At 36.6% G+C, this 17,961-nt stretch overlaps 1 protein-coding gene across 1 annotated transcript in view; it reads left to right on the forward strand.

Moving 5' to 3' along the window:
• The window catches only part of CNTN5 (contactin 5), a 435,777-nt gene that overhangs the window by 318,064 nt on the left and 99,752 nt on the right, over positions 1-17,961 (forward strand). Inside the window, exon 14 of the mRNA XM_047754347.1 lies at positions 14,205-14,325. Coding sequence (XP_047610303.1) covers positions 14,205-14,325 — 121 coding nt within the window. The remainder of the gene's footprint in view (positions 1-14,204; positions 14,326-17,961) is intronic.

Here is a 17,961-nt window from a genome sequence, read left to right on the forward strand (position 1 = left end):
AGTGGGTTAAGGATCCGGCGTTGCCCTGAGCTGTGGTATAGGTTGCAGACGCGGCTCAGATCCCACGTTGCTGTGGCTCTGGCCTATGTAGGCCGGTGGCTACAGCTCCAATTCGACCCCTAGCCTGGGAACCTCCATATGCCACGGGAGCGGCCCAAGAAATAGCAGAAAGACAAAAAAAAAAAAAGTACACTACTGAGTAACATCATTATATGGTAAAAGATTACTGGATCTAGTGGGGAGAAGGCATCAAAAGTTTTTGGTGGGGCCCAGCATTTCCCCTACTTAACTGCCATTTCACGCCACCTCTCTGAGCCCCATCTTCAAAGTGAAAAATGTTAAAGTAGATGAATCCTAATGTCCCCATCTAATTCAACTTTCTATTATTTTAAAGGATATATTAAAAGACTAAAACCCAAAAAGCTCTTCATATATATCACCCAATAACAGTGAAATCATTTTTAAAAGTTTTAGTGAATGCTGAACATGCATTCAGGAGGGGGCATTGATAGATACCCCCCAATTCATGTTTTTCCTCTCTTAAATATTTCATACTTGCTTGATTTGTGGAAATTATTTCAGTCTCATGGTGTCCTTAGAGCTGGAAAATTCTTAATTCAGGAGGAGTTCCAAAGTAGAAAAATAATCCCAAATCAGAATTCTTTCCTATGGCCAAGAATATATTTGTACATATAATATCTCGGTAAGTGATTAAAGTTCCCTCTAAAGCTAAATAAATTTTCATTACAAGCAAAAATAATATTATAGAATGGAGGAATGTCCTTTTTCCAGGTAAGAAACGGCATCCCTTAATTTGTATAAACAGCACACACATACCAAAAATTCCACATATAATGAAAATTTCAAGCACTACAATATGATATCTTAGGACAAATATATGTGCATATGTAATTATTGGTGTTGTGGTCAATTCAAAGGTGTAAGCTTTGAAAGAGTCTTTAAACTATTCCTTGAAATATCAGAAGCAGAATTATATAATTACAGAAAAGTGAGGAGAAATGATATGACCTCTTTAACAATTTTTCAATCTTAAGAGTAAATACATCTTTATACATTAAATAATTGGTGAATTCTCTTTCATAAAATTGCAAAGCCTTATTATTAAAAATGAGTTTTCTGTGTCAAAGTGCCTTGATCACTTTCAAAATGTCAGTTGAATTTGACTGAGAGTACTTGACCTTGAACTTTTCATAGTTGGCTTTTGATTGACACATTTATTCAATTTGACCTTTCCTTTTAACTGAACTATTCTTCTTCTGATTGAATCTTCATTGGAAGATTGCTGTTGTAGCTCACAATCTAAGAAGTGGTTTGAATAGTCTTTTCTGACATTTTTGTGTTTGAATTCCTCAAATTCTAAGTATTTTTGATGTTGATGAGACTCTTCATGACTGTGAAAGACAGTGCTTAAATGGATGCTGTGACCCAAGTTTCCTTCTTTTGCAGTGGGGTACTTTTCCACTCAGAAGCTTGTTTCTAACCATTAGTAGCTATCAAGTGAGGCTTGACAAAAGTATAGTCAGTGTATAGTTGGAATAATTCAGTACTTGTTAAAGATTGTACTTGGTAAAATATTTATTAATATTGCATATAAAATGTGAATACCTGAAAAACTTGAATTTTGAGGAGAAACTCGAAACAGTCAGATATTTAACCGAAAAACTGTTCTTTAGAAATTTGTATATTAAATTAATTATTCCATTTGGAATGCATTTTTGAAAAAAGATTAGGTATAAAAATTTCTCCACCATTCTTGGTCATTTTTTTCTTTTAAAACACCTGTCAGCATAACTTTTTTTCCGTAGGAAACCAGATTCTTTTATATATGTAAAGAGGAGCTGGATGCTGTGCTAGGCACTGGATATAGTAGTGAATTGAATACAATCTTCAAGAATAAAGTGAAAAGGAGTTCCTGCTGTGGTACAGCATGTTAAGGATCCGATGTTGTCTCTGTGGTGGCCTGGGTTTGATCCATGGCCTGGGAACTTCCATATGCCTTAGGTTCAACCATTAGAAAAAAAGAGAGAGAGAAAATAAAGCGCAAATATGGTTGATATTCACAAGATCGAAATAGAGTTTAAAATGCATTTAGGTGATATTTACCCAGTGTATACAAAGGCCTTCTCTTTCTTCCAGTTCTTTTATAGCTCAAGAAGATGAAATGAAAAAATAGTTTATTTTTCCCAGTACAGTCTGTGTTGGAAATATTTCCTCTAAATTTTTCCTGAAAATGAAGGTCCATGTCTAGGTCATACACCGTCACAGACAACCAAGAGAAGCCAGTCAGGAGACAACACTTCAAGGCTTCCATTCTCCCTATAAACTACCTCAGTCAGATCCATACATCTATTAGTAACCTTTTCTTCTTCCACGCAATGGCAGGCAAAGGCTTTGCTGATTTTTCTGCCAGTTCAAACTCAGGTACCCTTTCTTCCATCCTCCAATTTACAACCTCCTTAATCCTTTACTAGCCTCCATTAATAGTTTATTTGCATTCTTCCTTATCTTGGACTCAGGGTTCTCGTTGCTCTGGCACAATGAGCTCAATATTTTGGTGTAAATAACATGTCTTAAAGCCATACACTTGTGATGTGATTGTTACCTTTATTTGTCAGCACCCTGGCTTTAGTGTTTTCTGAGGCTATTTCTTACTTTACTAGTCTGTTACCACTTGGCAAGACTGAAGCTGAGAGGTCATTTTGTTTTTAGTATGGAGCCCCATCTCCTTTAGATTTCCTCTATATTTTGCTTGAAAAATAAGTGATTCTCTCTTTTCAGCTCATCTCTCTTGGTACTGACTTTTTTAAACATATAAATCTGTTGGTACTTTCCATTTTCTTCCTGAGAACCTCCTGAGGCAAATTCAAAGTGTGTCCACTGTGGATAATGTGTGTTTAATATGATCTTAGGTGGTAGTGTTGCCTAACTTTCCCACACTACATAAAGGGTCACCTTTTCTCCAGTCTGTAGGAACAGTCTCCTCATTCTTCTTCAAGCCCTGATCAATAGTCCTCTGGAGTTCCTTCCATTCTTAGAAGTACTGTTCTCCTGGCCTTCCCAACTTCTGCACTAGAACCCGAAAGCCAATGTCACAGGTTTACATTTTGTAATGGTGTCACTCCACCTCCAGGTACCCAGTAATTTTATGGTTATTTACTACGGTATCACAAGCCACTCCAAACCTAGTGGTGTAAAATGGCAGTTGTTTTGCTTGGCTCACAATTTTGTGGGTCAGGAAATTAGCCAGGTAACAATGAGGATGGCTTGAGTCTGTTCCACAGTGGCTGAGCCTTCAGCCAGGGTAGCCACATGGCTGGAAATGGCTTGGAGCCTCATTCTAGCTGTTAGATGGAGTCCACAGTTTTCACTGTACTTCTGTGAGAGCTAGCATGCCCAAGATGGTTTCTTTACTCATAAGTCTGGTTATTGGGCTAGAATGGTTTAAAAAGTGGACATATCTGGATTTCTCTCTTTCTCCAAGTCATCTCTCCGTATAAATAGCTTGGCCTTTTTTATAGGATAACAGCCTCACCCTGTATATATGCTTTTTAATGGCAGCTGGCTTCCCAAGGAACAAAGTACCAGAAGGTCTAAGAAGTTCCAAGTCCTCTTACAATCTAGCCACAGAATTTTCAAGATATCATTCCTACCAGCTTCTATTAGTCAAAAAGTTTCCAATAATAGTCCAAATTTAAGATGTAGGAAATTAGACTTCACCTCTTATAGAACAGGTAACAACATATGTGCATATATCCTTAATCTATCACAGTGACCAAGAGGTAAATCTTGAGCATAATAAATTCTTTGAGCAGCATGACACGCCAGTAGTGCCTCAATAAAGTATAACAACCAATGTAGTGTGAAACAGACTGAAATATTCACTATAGTACAGTGTCATATTTAGCCATAAGAACATAGAGCATGTTTTACCATTGGCTCTTACGACAAATTTTAAGTAATTTATAATCCATTTTTTAGTCACCTGATGGAAGGGAGAAGGGATGAGTAATAGGAAAGAATAAACACTAGCAGGGCAGAAGTTCAGAGAATATGAAAATATTAAATTTAATTCATATGAAGCATTAACGCTCCATTCCAATTATTGGCAGGTATTTCACTCTAGAGAGATATTGGGATCAAAATATAAGGATAGAATCAATGCCCCAGAAAGAGTAATAGGGCAGATACAAATGTGTTATTTACCAATGACAGAGAAGGAAGACAAACAGAAGCAGTAGATTAGAGCAGAAAATCTCTTATAGTTTCATCTTCTAGTCTCAGCATTAACTTCCCTCCTTCTTCCATGATACCCAAGACCCAAGGAAGGAAATTGCTCAGATCTAAGAATCCTAAAAAAACAAAGGCACAGAAACAAATTGGCCTCATTCCAGACCTATTCTTAGTGTTGTATGCAAAAAAAAAAAAATTCAATGAAACACTCTGGTCTACTACTACATTCCCAAGCCTGTGGGGCTTTGTGATAATATCAGATCAGTGCTGGTCCTAATTGATGAGTGAGATGAGAGTTACTATATTCTGCCTGCCTGGGCTTTGTGATTTCAAGGAAGAAATAGAAATCCTCCAGCCAGATGTCTGAACATTCTTTCCACAGCCAGGGTGGAACTGGACTTGTGGGTTGAAACTGACTATTCTGCAATATAAAAGTCAGTAGTAGAATAAAACATAAATTATATGACAATGTAACAAAATAGTGTTAACCTTCAAGGAGAAATTGAAAATATGACAGTACTAGAAAAGAGAGAACAGAAATGTTGATATACAGTAAAATATTGGTTCATCTAAATTATGCACTTAAATTACGAAGTCAGATTTGGTCAGTTCTTCAACTGAAACTGTCACTATATATGGCTAAAAGAAAACATGTTTGCTCTGGGTCACACACAAAAAATTCTCTCAGTACTGGATTAACACTCACAGAAAAGGTGAATGGTGGCATGAGAAAATGAGGTTAACGAGTCATGTGTGTTATCAGAAAGGTGATTCTGGCATTTCAAAAGAAGATACAGTGACTCATGTCTGGATATGGCTGATAAAAAGCAGTTACAAAAGCATGAGCTTTCAGACTCATTCTAGGGTTTATTCAGAGGATTAATTTCTAGTAGTAGTTTTGCTTTTGCCACTGTGTAATGAGACCATTTTATTCTGATACACTTGCCAAATTTTGCTTTTGCTGGTGCAAGTGAATCAGATTACCTACAGGTTTAAGTAGAACAAGGATTGGTTTCGCAGGCACAACAGAATGGAAAGAGCACTCGACTGAGAGTAAGGAATCCAAGGCTCTACTTCTGCCCCAACACTTACCTTGCCCTTGAACAAGTCACCTACACTCTTTAGTTGTCAGTCTCCTCAACTGCTGTGGGAATTGGCCAAGCTAGTGATTTGTTATTTCTCTTTCCAAACCAAAATCAATTTTTCCTGCAATGATATATCTGTACCATCATCTATTTTAACACATCACATTGCACTATAGCTAGTTGTTTACCTCTTCCATTGCAATGTGAGTTTATCAAAGGTATTTATCTTTTATCTTGTGGCCAATACAAATCAGATATGACAGATTTTTATCTCTTGTACTAACTCCAGTCAACTGAAGCACTGTGTTGAGAAGAATCCATAGGCTGGGTCAAAGCTCAGCCATATTTTCTACGAGGTACAGTACAAGGACATAACTTCAAAGGTGCCAAGTATTTTCAATTTCTTGTTTAGACAAAATAGACACTCTACCAAATGCTTGATACATGAAAGAATGAGCAATTGCATAACTGTACCTATGCCACAATCTCTCATAACATGGGTAGCTACTGTAAAATATTATTATTTTAGAGTTTCCTGGTTGTCATGCCATTTCTTGCTGTTTACAAAGCACAAGCTAATGCATGGATGAGCAAATTTTTTTCTGACTAGTTCTATCATCTTTATGTAACATCAATGGGAGGTAATTTAAGAAGCATAAACTTAGTGAAAGATAGTAAGATTATTCCATTACCAGATAATGGTGTAATTCACTCTTAGGAAAAACATTGACTGCCTACCATGATGCTTAACATCTTTTTACCTACCAGTGTGGCCACATTGAGCCAACCTGTGGACCAGGTGTTTATTCAGATTATAAAATATTTCTACTAAAGATATTCCATGAGAAAGTTGATTTGCCATGGAAATACTAGAAAGAATTTTCTTGTAATATTAATGATTTGAGTATAAGTACCACTTTTGCCTATAATTTTCTTAAAGAAAACTGGTCTGCCATGGTACTTAAAAAACTGCTAACTTCAAACTGAGGATGAGAGAGTCCCTCTTTGGTCCCTTCTAGCTCTAGGACTGTAAAATTTAGAGGGAGTCCATTCTTCACAGCATAAGATGCTGTCTCCTTGTTTATCATCAACATGTCAAACAAACTGAAGCTGACAGAGGTGTGTCAGTGAACCTTGTGCTTGCAAGAAAAAAGTAAAAGAATATTTGGATGAAAGAGCACATAAATATACTAATGTCTGGATAGGACCATACCGATTATTCAGCATAAAACATAATCACTATATTTTTTAACACAAGCCTTAAGAAGATGTACTCTAACTATTCTTAATTTTTTTCATGCCAACATGCACTGAGAAAAGCACTGCAAGTCAATAAAGAATAAAAGAGAAGGTACAGACATTAAAGTAAAAAAGCAAGGTGTTTTACAATTTAGAGAGAGAGATATTTTTTCCTTGATGTTTATTCCAATGAGCACCATTTTCTAGAACATGCATACATGTTCTAGGAGATCAGTGTGAACTGGAAGGTTCAGAGGGACCAGCGTCATGTGTGCGCTGTCTATGTAGTCACCCAGGGCCCCACACTGAGAAGTATCTTGTGCTTGGTGCAATGCATGGCTGTCAGTGTTTTGAAGTTCTGAATAATTTCTGGACAAAGGAACTCATATTTTCAATTTTCACTGAGACCCACAGATTATGTAGACAGTCTTCATGGTCAGTTAAGCCTTTCTGAAAGAGATAAGATTTGAACAAGGCTTTAACATGTGACACAGAATTTGGAGACTTTGGCGGGTCACTGGTGAACCACTTGAAGAAAGGTGCAGTGAGTACATTTTCCACTACAATGAGAGACTAGATAGGTTGCTTTCAGCCTCAAATGCTGAGTAAGAAGTTGGACCATCTTGTAGGCAGTAGGTGAAGATAGCAGGTTAAGATGAGATTATAAATAAAGTCGGTTTTAGAGAAGGACTAACCTGGCAATGGCATGCCATATGGGTAAAGGTAAAGCAAAGTGAGGTCATGACACAAAGGATATAAAGAGTTGGCTTGAAAGCTGCTATTAAAAACCTAAATTTAAGAGTGAATGGTCACAGAATGATAGCTAAAACTCTGCGAAGCACATGGGAGGAGAAAATATTTTTCTCTGGACCTGGACTGAGTATTGTGCTATCAGAGAGCTGTTCATCTCTCTCCTTCACGTCTCTTACAAGCCTAGATGCAGATGTAAGGGAAGCAACTCAACGTTTTCTTCCTATATTTTTCCTATAAAAGGTGGATTAGGCTGAACACTCCTTAAGTGCAGAAACTACACATGTATACTCAAAGCATAGCACACAGATATAAATATCTGTTGGACAAATTAGTGGTAATTTCATAAATAAAAGACAAGTATCCTCAGTAATCATGTAAGACAAACCTTGAAAACAGATAGGATGGAGTTAAGAGTAAATTCAAGGAAGTATAAGGCTACTGGATGTCTGTTCAGTGCCTGCCTGGCACAGTGGGTTAAGGGTATGTGTCAGCTGCGGTGTAGGTTGCACCTGTGGCTGGGGTCTGATCTCTGGCCTGAGGAACTTCCATATGCCATGTGGGGACCTAAAAAGAAAAAGAAAAAGAAAGAAAGTATAAGGCTGATAAATTGTATAATCACAACTATTTCATGCCTTTTTTAACTTAGAAACACTAGATTAACATAGGAAAGATACTACATACTTAGAGCCTGCCTTAGTCCATTGAGTCCAGTATGACAGAATACCATAGCCTGGGTGGCTTATACACAAAAGAAATTAATTTCTCATAGTTTTGGAGACTGGAAAGTCCAAGATCAAGGCACTGGCAGATTTGCTGACTAGCGAGGGCCATCTTCCTGATTGATAGGCAACTGTTTTTTCACTGTGTCCTCACAGGCTGTGTCCTAGCCTGGGAACCTCCATATGCCGTGAGTACAGCCCCAAAAAAGAAAAAAAAAATTCAGGGCACAGGAGTTCCTGTCATGGCTCAGTGGAAGTGAATCTGACTAGGAACCATGAGGTTACGGGTTCGATCCCCAGCCTTGCTCAGTGGGTTAAGGATCTTTCATTGCTGTGAATTGTGGTGTAAGTCTCAGACATGGCTTGGATCTGGCATTGCTGTGGCTGTGGTGTAGGCTGGCAGCTGTAGCTCCGATTAGACTCCTAGCCTGGGAACCTCCATGTGCCACAGGTTCATCCCTAAAAAATGGGAGGGGGGGGCACAGGCATGCCACCAAAATCTGGCCTCTACTGATAAATATCACAGTCACTTGTCCTGTATGCCTACTTGGGAAAGGAGGAACACTAAAGTGATATACATGACATTTTGTTATCCATTCAGTATTCCTCATATATTCAATAGTACCATCTGTGAAGTAAGTTTTATTCTACTAAAATTTAGTTGTGCTTGGTCCTGTTTTTACTTGCTCTGAGTTGCTTCATAATGCCTAATCCTTATTTTAACCAAGATGGTGAACCGGGAACATAAACTGGTGACTTTGTTCTCATAAGGGAACCATTTTGGATATCTAGACATCCTGAGTTCATCATTGAGCCATCATCTTGTTTTTCCTCTTTAATCTATGTCACCAAGAGAAACTGTTTCAGTGTTTTTCTTAGTACTTAATGATATGTTATTAGAATATGTGCTGGAAGTACATACCAAGGTCCCAGGAATGGCATGTCAGAACCACTTCTACCTACTTTAAATCTTCAATGCATTGTTGGATGCATTTACTATTTCACCATAATAGACATAAATGTTTTTGCCATATAGTATTTTATTTAGTATTTTCTTCACTGGCAGCAACTAAAATTTCTATTTCATATAATATATCCAACTCTTTTAGCCTGTGAGTTAATATCAGTAACTTTGTTAAAAATATAAAACACATATCAACACGAATATAAATCCTATTATATAAAGGTTTAAGAAAAATAGTTGTAAAAGGAAGAATAATGCATATTATTTCTTGATCATGGTAGGGTGTTTTAAGCAAACTATCCCCTGGGAAAAAGAAGTATTCTTCCTAGGAAATTATTTTAACTATCCAAGATTTTATGTCGATAACATTTATCATATCTAATAATTCATATCTCATAGTTGATACCCTTTTTTTACATTATAAGATTTTTTTTTAAATCGCACAAGTCATAGAATTTATACGCCATATTACTTCACTTTATAGAGAGAAATGGTTTCTGTGTCTGTTGGGGGCTGGGAATAATGGAAGTGCTCTATGTGAGTCCATTGAGAAAATTAAATCAACCCTAAACGAAGGCACAAAAACTGCCATACCCAGAAGCTTTCTGACTAGGTCATTCAGCATTAATCCATTCTTTATAAGAACACTTGAGTTATCTTGCTATTTAGACAATTCATTCCCCAGATGTTAGCGTACTTACTATGTACACAGCATTCTGCTACATCCTGCTGGAAAAATGTTTAAGGGTATTTTACACTTTTGATGCATTTACTAATAGTTCATGTTTGAACATCGTTTCTTTTGATTTCTCTCAATACCCATGAGAGAGACAGTGCAGTTATCATTAAACCAGAAAGAGTCTTTTCCAGTGTTGCAGGGCTAGGAAGGTGCTCAACTAAGGCTAGAATTTGGGTCTCCTTATTCTGGGTGCAGTGGTTTTCTATGAGAGAGAAAGGGGAACAATATACATATAAAATAAAGCTAGGCACTTACCAGAAAACTTACTATAGCTATGGAAAATGTTGATAACCAACTTGTTGAAGACGTGAATACCAATTAAAGAAATATTCCTCTTGGCAAAGAATGCAATTAGAGTGCCCTTTCACAATAACATTTATCAAACACTATGTGCCAGACAACACTGCTATGGGCTTTACTTGCATTATCACATTGAAGCTATAGGACAAGCTCTGAGAGACAGAGTAATTTTCCCAAGTTCAAAATTTAATAAGTGGTAGAGCAGGGGTTCACACAATTCTGTGTCCTTCCAAAACCTGTATATACTCTTTGAACATTCTTTTCCACTATCTTCTCCATAGTCTTTTCCTATTTCCCTTCCTAATTTCTTTAAGAGGAAAAAGAAAGTGAGGAGGGTGTATTGCCAGCCACAAGGAAGGAAGGAAGCAAGCCATCCAGGCATTCATTAGTTCACCCAATGACTGTCAGCTGCCCCAGTCCCCAGCTCAGCCTTGGGAATGCCCAGAGAGGACCTTCTGGGTGACTTCGAAGAATGTCATGTGCTAGTTCAGAGACATGAGTAGAGAGCACATGAAGCAAAACTAAACAGTGGCAGAACTAATGATGAAGTCACCCCCGAGGTCCTCTTTGGGTATCCCCAAGGCTTATGAAGGAGAAGGTATTTGAGCTGTGTCTGAAAGCATCCTTCCAGGCAGAGAAGGGAGAACAAGAATCGGAACAGGCATAGTTACAGCAAGAACTCCTGCGTATGAAGAAATGTGAGGTTAGGGTTACAGAAGCTCGGAATTCAGCCAAGGTACAGTCTTGCTCAGAGGAGCCTTCTGTTGAAACAGGGAGATTGGACTTGGACTTATCCTCTAGGCAGCAAGAGTCAACAAATACTTTGAAGAGCAAAGTTCAGTGTGCTTCCATTTTTAGGATGTCTTAACTGGCGGTCTTAGGTTGGATGAACAGGACACTTAGAAAGCTAGTAAAGAACTGGACTTGAGTAGGAAGATGACATTTCCTGTATTATTTTTAAGCTATAAATAAAAGTTACAGTAATCTAGCAATTGCTTTAATGAGATTATGTGATAAATATAAATGACTTAGCCTTGTTGCTATTCCCACAGAATGAACATATAGCCTCTTTCCTAAAGAGCCTTCATTTATTCACTCATTCAACAGATATTTTTCAAGCTCCCCTATGCAGCATGCACTGTGCTAGGTGCACAATGCTTGTAGTATCACGTTAAGCACTGGTTTGGGGAAAGTTCTTTGGAAGAAACACATAGTGCAATTTGTTCATAAAGCCAAAGAAAGCAGCAAAGAAAAGACAGGATAATAAAGCAAGTGTCAAAGAAAACAAGAAAAGAGAGAGTAACTCCTAAGAGAGAAAAAGTGAAAATGAGGTTTAAGCTTAAGAAAGCAAACATCTGCTGTAAGTAACCATTTCATTAAAAGTGCACTAAATTGTGGAAGTTCTCTCTCAGGAACTGCATACTGTGGGCTGAGATTAAGTATAATGGGCTCCCACATGAATTCTTCTCATTACTTCTCTTGAAAGATCAGTAAATCTCCTGAAAGGGTAATTTAGGTTTAGTGTTCACAATTCATTCATTTTACTTTTAATCTTCCCTGTTTAGACTTGTAAAAATATAATGCATATATAATCCAAAAGAGGAGGAATAGGCCCCAAATGAGACAATTTAGACTCCTCGAATAGTCTTGGCATTAATAGATATGCAGCAGGCTGTAGGCTTTTTATTCCTACAGCTTGGATGTGTGAAGTGAAGGGAGCTTCAGCCAGTTTATAGAGCACTGTGTGTCGTTAATTGCAGGAACCAAGTAAAGGACAAAATAGAAAAGACAGTCTGTACTTCACCTTCTGAATTCCATGGACCTTTATGTGATTTTTCAGTGAAGACTCTCCTTAATCCCATTAAGCTTTTTTTCACTGTAATTCAACAAAAAAGACAAAGGTTCTAACACATTTGCCCAGGAAAAAAATAAATCAATAATTTGGGAAGAAAAAGGACTGGAAAATAAGGCAATCAATTATTTAATCACAGAAATGTGATTTTATGAAATATTTTTGCCAAAAATGTGAGCCTGAAAAATGACTTATAATCATTACTTTTTCTGCTGTTAAACAACCATTAATCAGTTTGTGAAACTGAAAAATAAACAAATAATAAAACAACAAACAAACAAAAAGCCCGAAGTGCAGTCTTTCAGAAATGCTACTTCTAGAAATGATAAAGTCTTTTGATTTTCTGGGCATTTTTTTTGGCTTTTCTACTAAACATAGCCCCCCTTCTGGGCCTATGGTATGCACATTGGTTTAATTGAGTGCCTATTTGGAAAATGGCTTAGAAATTCATGGAGAAAAAGAGATTTTTCATACCTAAGATTGATATAAATTGGTAAATATATTGAAGCTGTAGCATTGTATTATGTAGATTTGAAACCGAGTTATGGCTTGTGATGTTTACAGTTTGCTTTTGTTTCCCTTATTCAGTCAAAGGGTTTTAAAAGTGTAAAATTTCTTTTCAGATTTTAAAAGAAGTGAGCACTTAGTCCAGTACACATGAGAACACAAAATTTCAGAGTAACAATTTTACCTAAGGAAATTAGCAGTGGCAGACATTCTCTGGACAAATATCGCATTCCTTGATATAATTGTTATGACATTTTAATGCATTCTCACCAAGAAGCATTCCCTTGTAAATGACTAAACCAGACCATGTCTTAACAATTATTTCATGAGAGACAACCTCAATACCTCTAGAGGTTCCTATCATAAGACTGATGGGAAGCAAAAAAACAAACCAGAAATGAAGTACCAGAAAGGACTTAAAACATAGTATACAGTTAAGCGATTTTTTAAAGAAGCACACATTACTTAAGAGGTAAACATTTCCAATGACTTCTCACAATTTTTATGAATGCTAAGAAAAAAAAGAATCCAATGGATTTCTAGCAATTCCTCTCCCTTTCGTAATTTTTATATTGTCCACTGGTCTATTTTAAAATAAAAATAAACTAAACTTAAACATTCATCAGGACACTGCCCATTAAGAACAAATGCATCATTTTTTTTTTCAAAGGTAATTCATCCACTGCATCAAAAAAATTAAAGATCTCTAATCTGGGGTGTTGCCTACGGCTCAAGTTAGACATTCTTTCATGTGCTCAACTACTGTTGGAGAGAAGTGTTGCGTTCTTTGAAGATATAATTTCAAGCTGCATGCATATATTCTCATTCCAGTGAATAGTTTTTGATTGCAACATGGAAAATGAGAGCATATTGAAGTTTGCTATGTCCTCATCTGAAAAAAATACCTTATGAGTTGTTGGAAATACCAGATCTTTAAACATTCATGAAAAAAAGAAACCTATCTTTCCTGTTAGAGTAAATGAAAGACAAGATTAAGTAATGAGAGGGTGTACCAGTTGTACCAGTCATTCTAAAGTGTAGGGTTGTCACTGATCCCATGAACTGATGACATCTAAAAGATAATCTCCCTGGAATTTACTGATCTCTTTTAACTGTGGTGTTCTTCAACTATGTTCTAATAATTGTGCTTTCAACAACGATCAGGAGTTTTGAGCCTACTTTGTGTTTTGTAATTGCATTGATTAACAGTTCAGGCTGACCCTACTCCTGCTGGTGGTGGTTATGGAAGGAATAAATCTTTATTAAGTGAAGACATATGGCTTTGGGACCAACAGTCATTCACCTAAGCACGACCTCATCCTGTTGTCCACAGTTACTTAACAAAAGGAGCCATTCAATAAGGCCATACTAGATAATCCTTTGACTACTGTCAACTTATAATTAATTTCCACAAGTTGTTATTCCTTTCAGTACTGTTTTCTTTCTACAAAAATAGCCCTGTCTCTGAATAGCAAAGCAATAGTTTTTGCTCACTGATTATTTTCCCTGTACTTTGAAAGATACGAATTTGTTCATGCAGATTTAAATATTTCTTAAATATTGTAGCTGATAAATCATTATACGCAATATCAAATGTTCAAATCCTTTATTAGTAACTGTTGAAAACATAGCTTCCATGTGTTTCTTAAGGTAGGGCATGTTTGATTTCTGAATTGTCACATAAATTGTAAGACCAAAAATAGGCCCTTTGACTGATTATGCAAAGATCCCCTTAAACCACCTTGAACTAGGCAGATTTGCAACATTTTAAACTGGCACTTCATCCCTCTTTCAGCAAGCATCCTCTGCAGATTTAATGATCAGGAACATCCTTCTGATGCATGCTGGGAGATATGGCTGCAGGGTACAGACCACAGCAGACAGTGTGTCAGATGAGGCAGAACTTCTTGTTAGGGGTGAGTATGCTAATAGTGCAGTCTAAAGACATGATCACCATAAATTATCATACAAAGGAATTTAAATGCATGGACTTTGAGCACATCAGTACTGTGCATTTTATTTTCAGTTTTTACAATATATGTCATTTTTGCTTAACCTTTTGCCTTTGAAAAGATTACATGGAAAACTGCTTCTTAGAAACAGACAAAACCTGCAGATCCAACTTCAGGGTCCAAAACAACTTTAGCACTAAGTGTTCACTAGGGGTTTAACCAAGTTAATGCTAAGCAGAAATTGTAAACAGCTGAGTCACAAAGACATTTGGACTAAAGAGGCAAAATATGTTTGTGTATATATGTGTTTTTCAACTGCAAAGCTAGTGGAACCCCCCGGGCATTTTTTTTTTCCTCTCCACTGACTTCTAAATTCTGCTTCCCCAAACAGGAAAACTGCATGCTAATATGGTGGCATTTGCAACTGTTAAGTGACAGGGATTTTTTGAAAGTCTGGAAATGTCAACACATAGTCTCTCTGTGCAGAAATGATGGTTAAGTGGTTTCCAACTATGAACCAGGCTGCCAAATCCACAACCCTATAAAGCTACATCTTATTTGAATTACATAAATGACTACAGCAATTTCTTTTAGCACATTATTCCCCATTATGGGAAATGGAACTCCTAGCATGTGTTTTCTTTTTCTTCCTTTCTTTCTTCTTTCTTTCTTTCTCTCCTTCCTTCCTTTTCTCCTCTCTCCCTTCCTCTCTCCCTTTCTTTCTTCTTTCTTCTTCCCTCCCTCGCACCCACCTTCCTTCCTGTTTTGCTCTTCCTTCCTTCTTGCCTTCTTTCTCTTTTCACTTTTCCTTTCTCTCTCTCCCCCCTTTTTTTCTTTTCTTTTAGCTTTTTATTGAGATACAATATACTTGCAGAAAAATTCACAAACCATAGGTTTACAGGTGTACAGCTCAAAGAAAAAATCACAGAGAACACACCATGAAATTCATATTTAAGACAAGAATGAGTACATTACGAGATTCCCAACTATCTCTTTCTGATGTTAAACAATCACATTTGACTGCTGGGAATAATGCATGCAAAGATCACTTGCATGATTTCTGCAAATAAAAATTTCACAGTCCGTAGCAAAAGCTTCTATCTTTAGATTAACTTGTCTTATCCACTTGGAGTGTTTTCCAATCATAATTGGAAATAATTCATTAATATTATAAAAATCTTGAGCAGAAAGTATGAGGACTACCGAAAGCTTCCCCATCTCTTTGTTTTAGTTGTATGTATCACCCAGGGTTTATTGATTTGGGGTTGTGTTCCACCATTGATCCAATTAAATGTTGTTTTGAAACAAGTGTGTATCTGGGTGAGTGGCAGCTTGTTCATTGTGTGGTTTCTATTCAGAAGGTTATTTGAACTTTTCTCCAAATTTATGTCAAGAATGTGTATTACTTTATTATAAAGCATCAACTTTTTAAAGTGCTCATCCTCTCATGATAAAAATTTCCCTTTATGCCTTTTAAAGCTACAAGGCTTTTGGAAGAGCAAACCCCACACTGAAGTCAAATTTATAGAAAATTGCTTTCTTCTCTTGCTACAGTCTGTTTTAGATTATGTGTATTTATTGTGAAGCACTTGCCTAGTAATTTAGAATGATGCTCCTAAAATTGGAGCTTTCTAAATGAATAACACAATTTAGAGGCTGATAACAAGAAACCAGGTATTTTTACAGGGCTGTGAGGGGCATATTTAAGTGGCAAGCGAACATTCTGCTTTGTAAGTAAAATTAAACTCAACAGGGTAATTCAGGCTGGGCTTTTTTGTGTTCTGCTCTTTTAACCTTTGGCTTTATGCCTAGGAATGATAAAATGCATAAATTTGGAAGTATACTCAATAGCAATTTCAAACAAGTTGCTATTGTCTGAATATTCATGTAACATTCAGCTCAAGCTTTCCTTTGAAGTGAGTTTGATCAAGTCGCCAATTTTCTATTATATATTTGCACATTATTTTTCTAAAATTAGTAAAAATAACATGCTTCTTCTTCCTGGTTGGTCTTAGATTTAAAAACTGAACTGAGGGTGCTGGTTCTTTTTTATTCTTACTGCTATTTTTTGTATGTTAAGTTTCAGGAACTTGGATGCTTGGATATTGCTGTTTTTAATATTGTGAAATAAAACTCAAAATAATTTTACCCTGAATTCTTCTTTCTCCCATTCCTTCATTTGTTGGTTTGTAAACTCAGGGCATTCTAATAGTGCCACAGGACTGAAACTGAGCGTTCTAGATGACTTTTTCCTAATGATGGCTGCAATTCCAGTAGCAGAATTTTTCAAGTACATTTATTCAAGTGTGTCACAAAAATGGGAAAAGAAAAGACGATTTCACTCTACATCTTATAGGATGCCATCATTAGATTGCCTCAGCAGTTTACTTCACTCTATCTTGAGCATGAGGAACATTCTTGGGTGGCAAGGAATATGTTTTTATAACTTTATAATTCTATTTCAGTGAAGACTAAAAATCTATATTCTTTCAGATCAATCTAGGAGATCATCTCCTTTCCCAGTAGAGACAATCTATAAAATCCTTTTGTGCATCTCACCAACTCCTACAGTTCTTCACCTGGCTGCACATGCACACTAAATTGGAGCTCAGGTTTATGGTCCTAAGACCTCATCATTGCCTGTTTAGAATCTGACTGTCCCTGACCGGTGATGCTCCCTGCTTCTCTTTCCACTCACTGTTTTAAAGTGGTCTTTCCCCCAAATGCTTGTTTCCACTGTTGCTTTATTTTGATTGTGAATGTCAGTGGTATTATTCACCTCTATTCCACCATTATTATCATCCTCTAAAAACTTGAATTTTCCCTAAATAATCATCTGAAGCATAAAATTGCTTGCTCTCGCATATTTAATATTCAGTGAACCAGCACCATGCATGATTTGGAGAACCATAATAGAAGTAATGAATATGTTAAAATAAGTTATTTTGCTGGGGTATAAAAAGAAATTAAAGCCACACCTGGACATCTGTGCACAATTTAAGTCACTTATTCTAGTGTGATGTAGCAACAATAGAGAAAGAAAGTCTGGATAATGCCATAAGTAACCTCTTTAAAGATGGCTAGAACTGTATCATAGTATCCAAGGTAAAGAAGATAGAGATAAGAGATAATCTCACTGAGGAGATATGCAATTTTTAAAGAGCTGATACTCCTAAGCGATATAAGAGGTGATCAAATACAATATAAAACACTCCAGAGAAAGGAATGTTTGTGTTTTGTTATTTTATTATTTTGCAAAACTAAATGTCAGAGCTATGTTTCCTAAAGAGAATATAAGGGTAGGAAACCATCATGGTTTAAGGAACAAAATGTGTTTAGCTAAGCTAACTGGGAACTAGAGCGTTAGCTCTGTCTATTCTGCCTAGAGGGAGAAGAAACAATAAAAATTTCACTTCCCATGAAATTTTTTATTTGTATTACTCTGTTTACTAATGCAAAATAGTAGATCAAGAAATTTTTGTGATAGTCAAAGAAGAATGAAAAATCTTGTGGTTCCTTCTGAATGTACAACCTATAGGCCCTCCTTTCCTCAAACTTGGACACCAATTTTTATTTCCTGAATCATGACTTACAAGATGA

This window comes from Phacochoerus africanus, chromosome 11 (assembly GCF_016906955.1).
Source record: "Phacochoerus africanus isolate WHEZ1 chromosome 11, ROS_Pafr_v1, whole genome shotgun sequence".
Classification (NCBI taxonomy): Eukaryota; Metazoa; Chordata; class Mammalia; order Artiodactyla; family Suidae; genus Phacochoerus; species Phacochoerus africanus.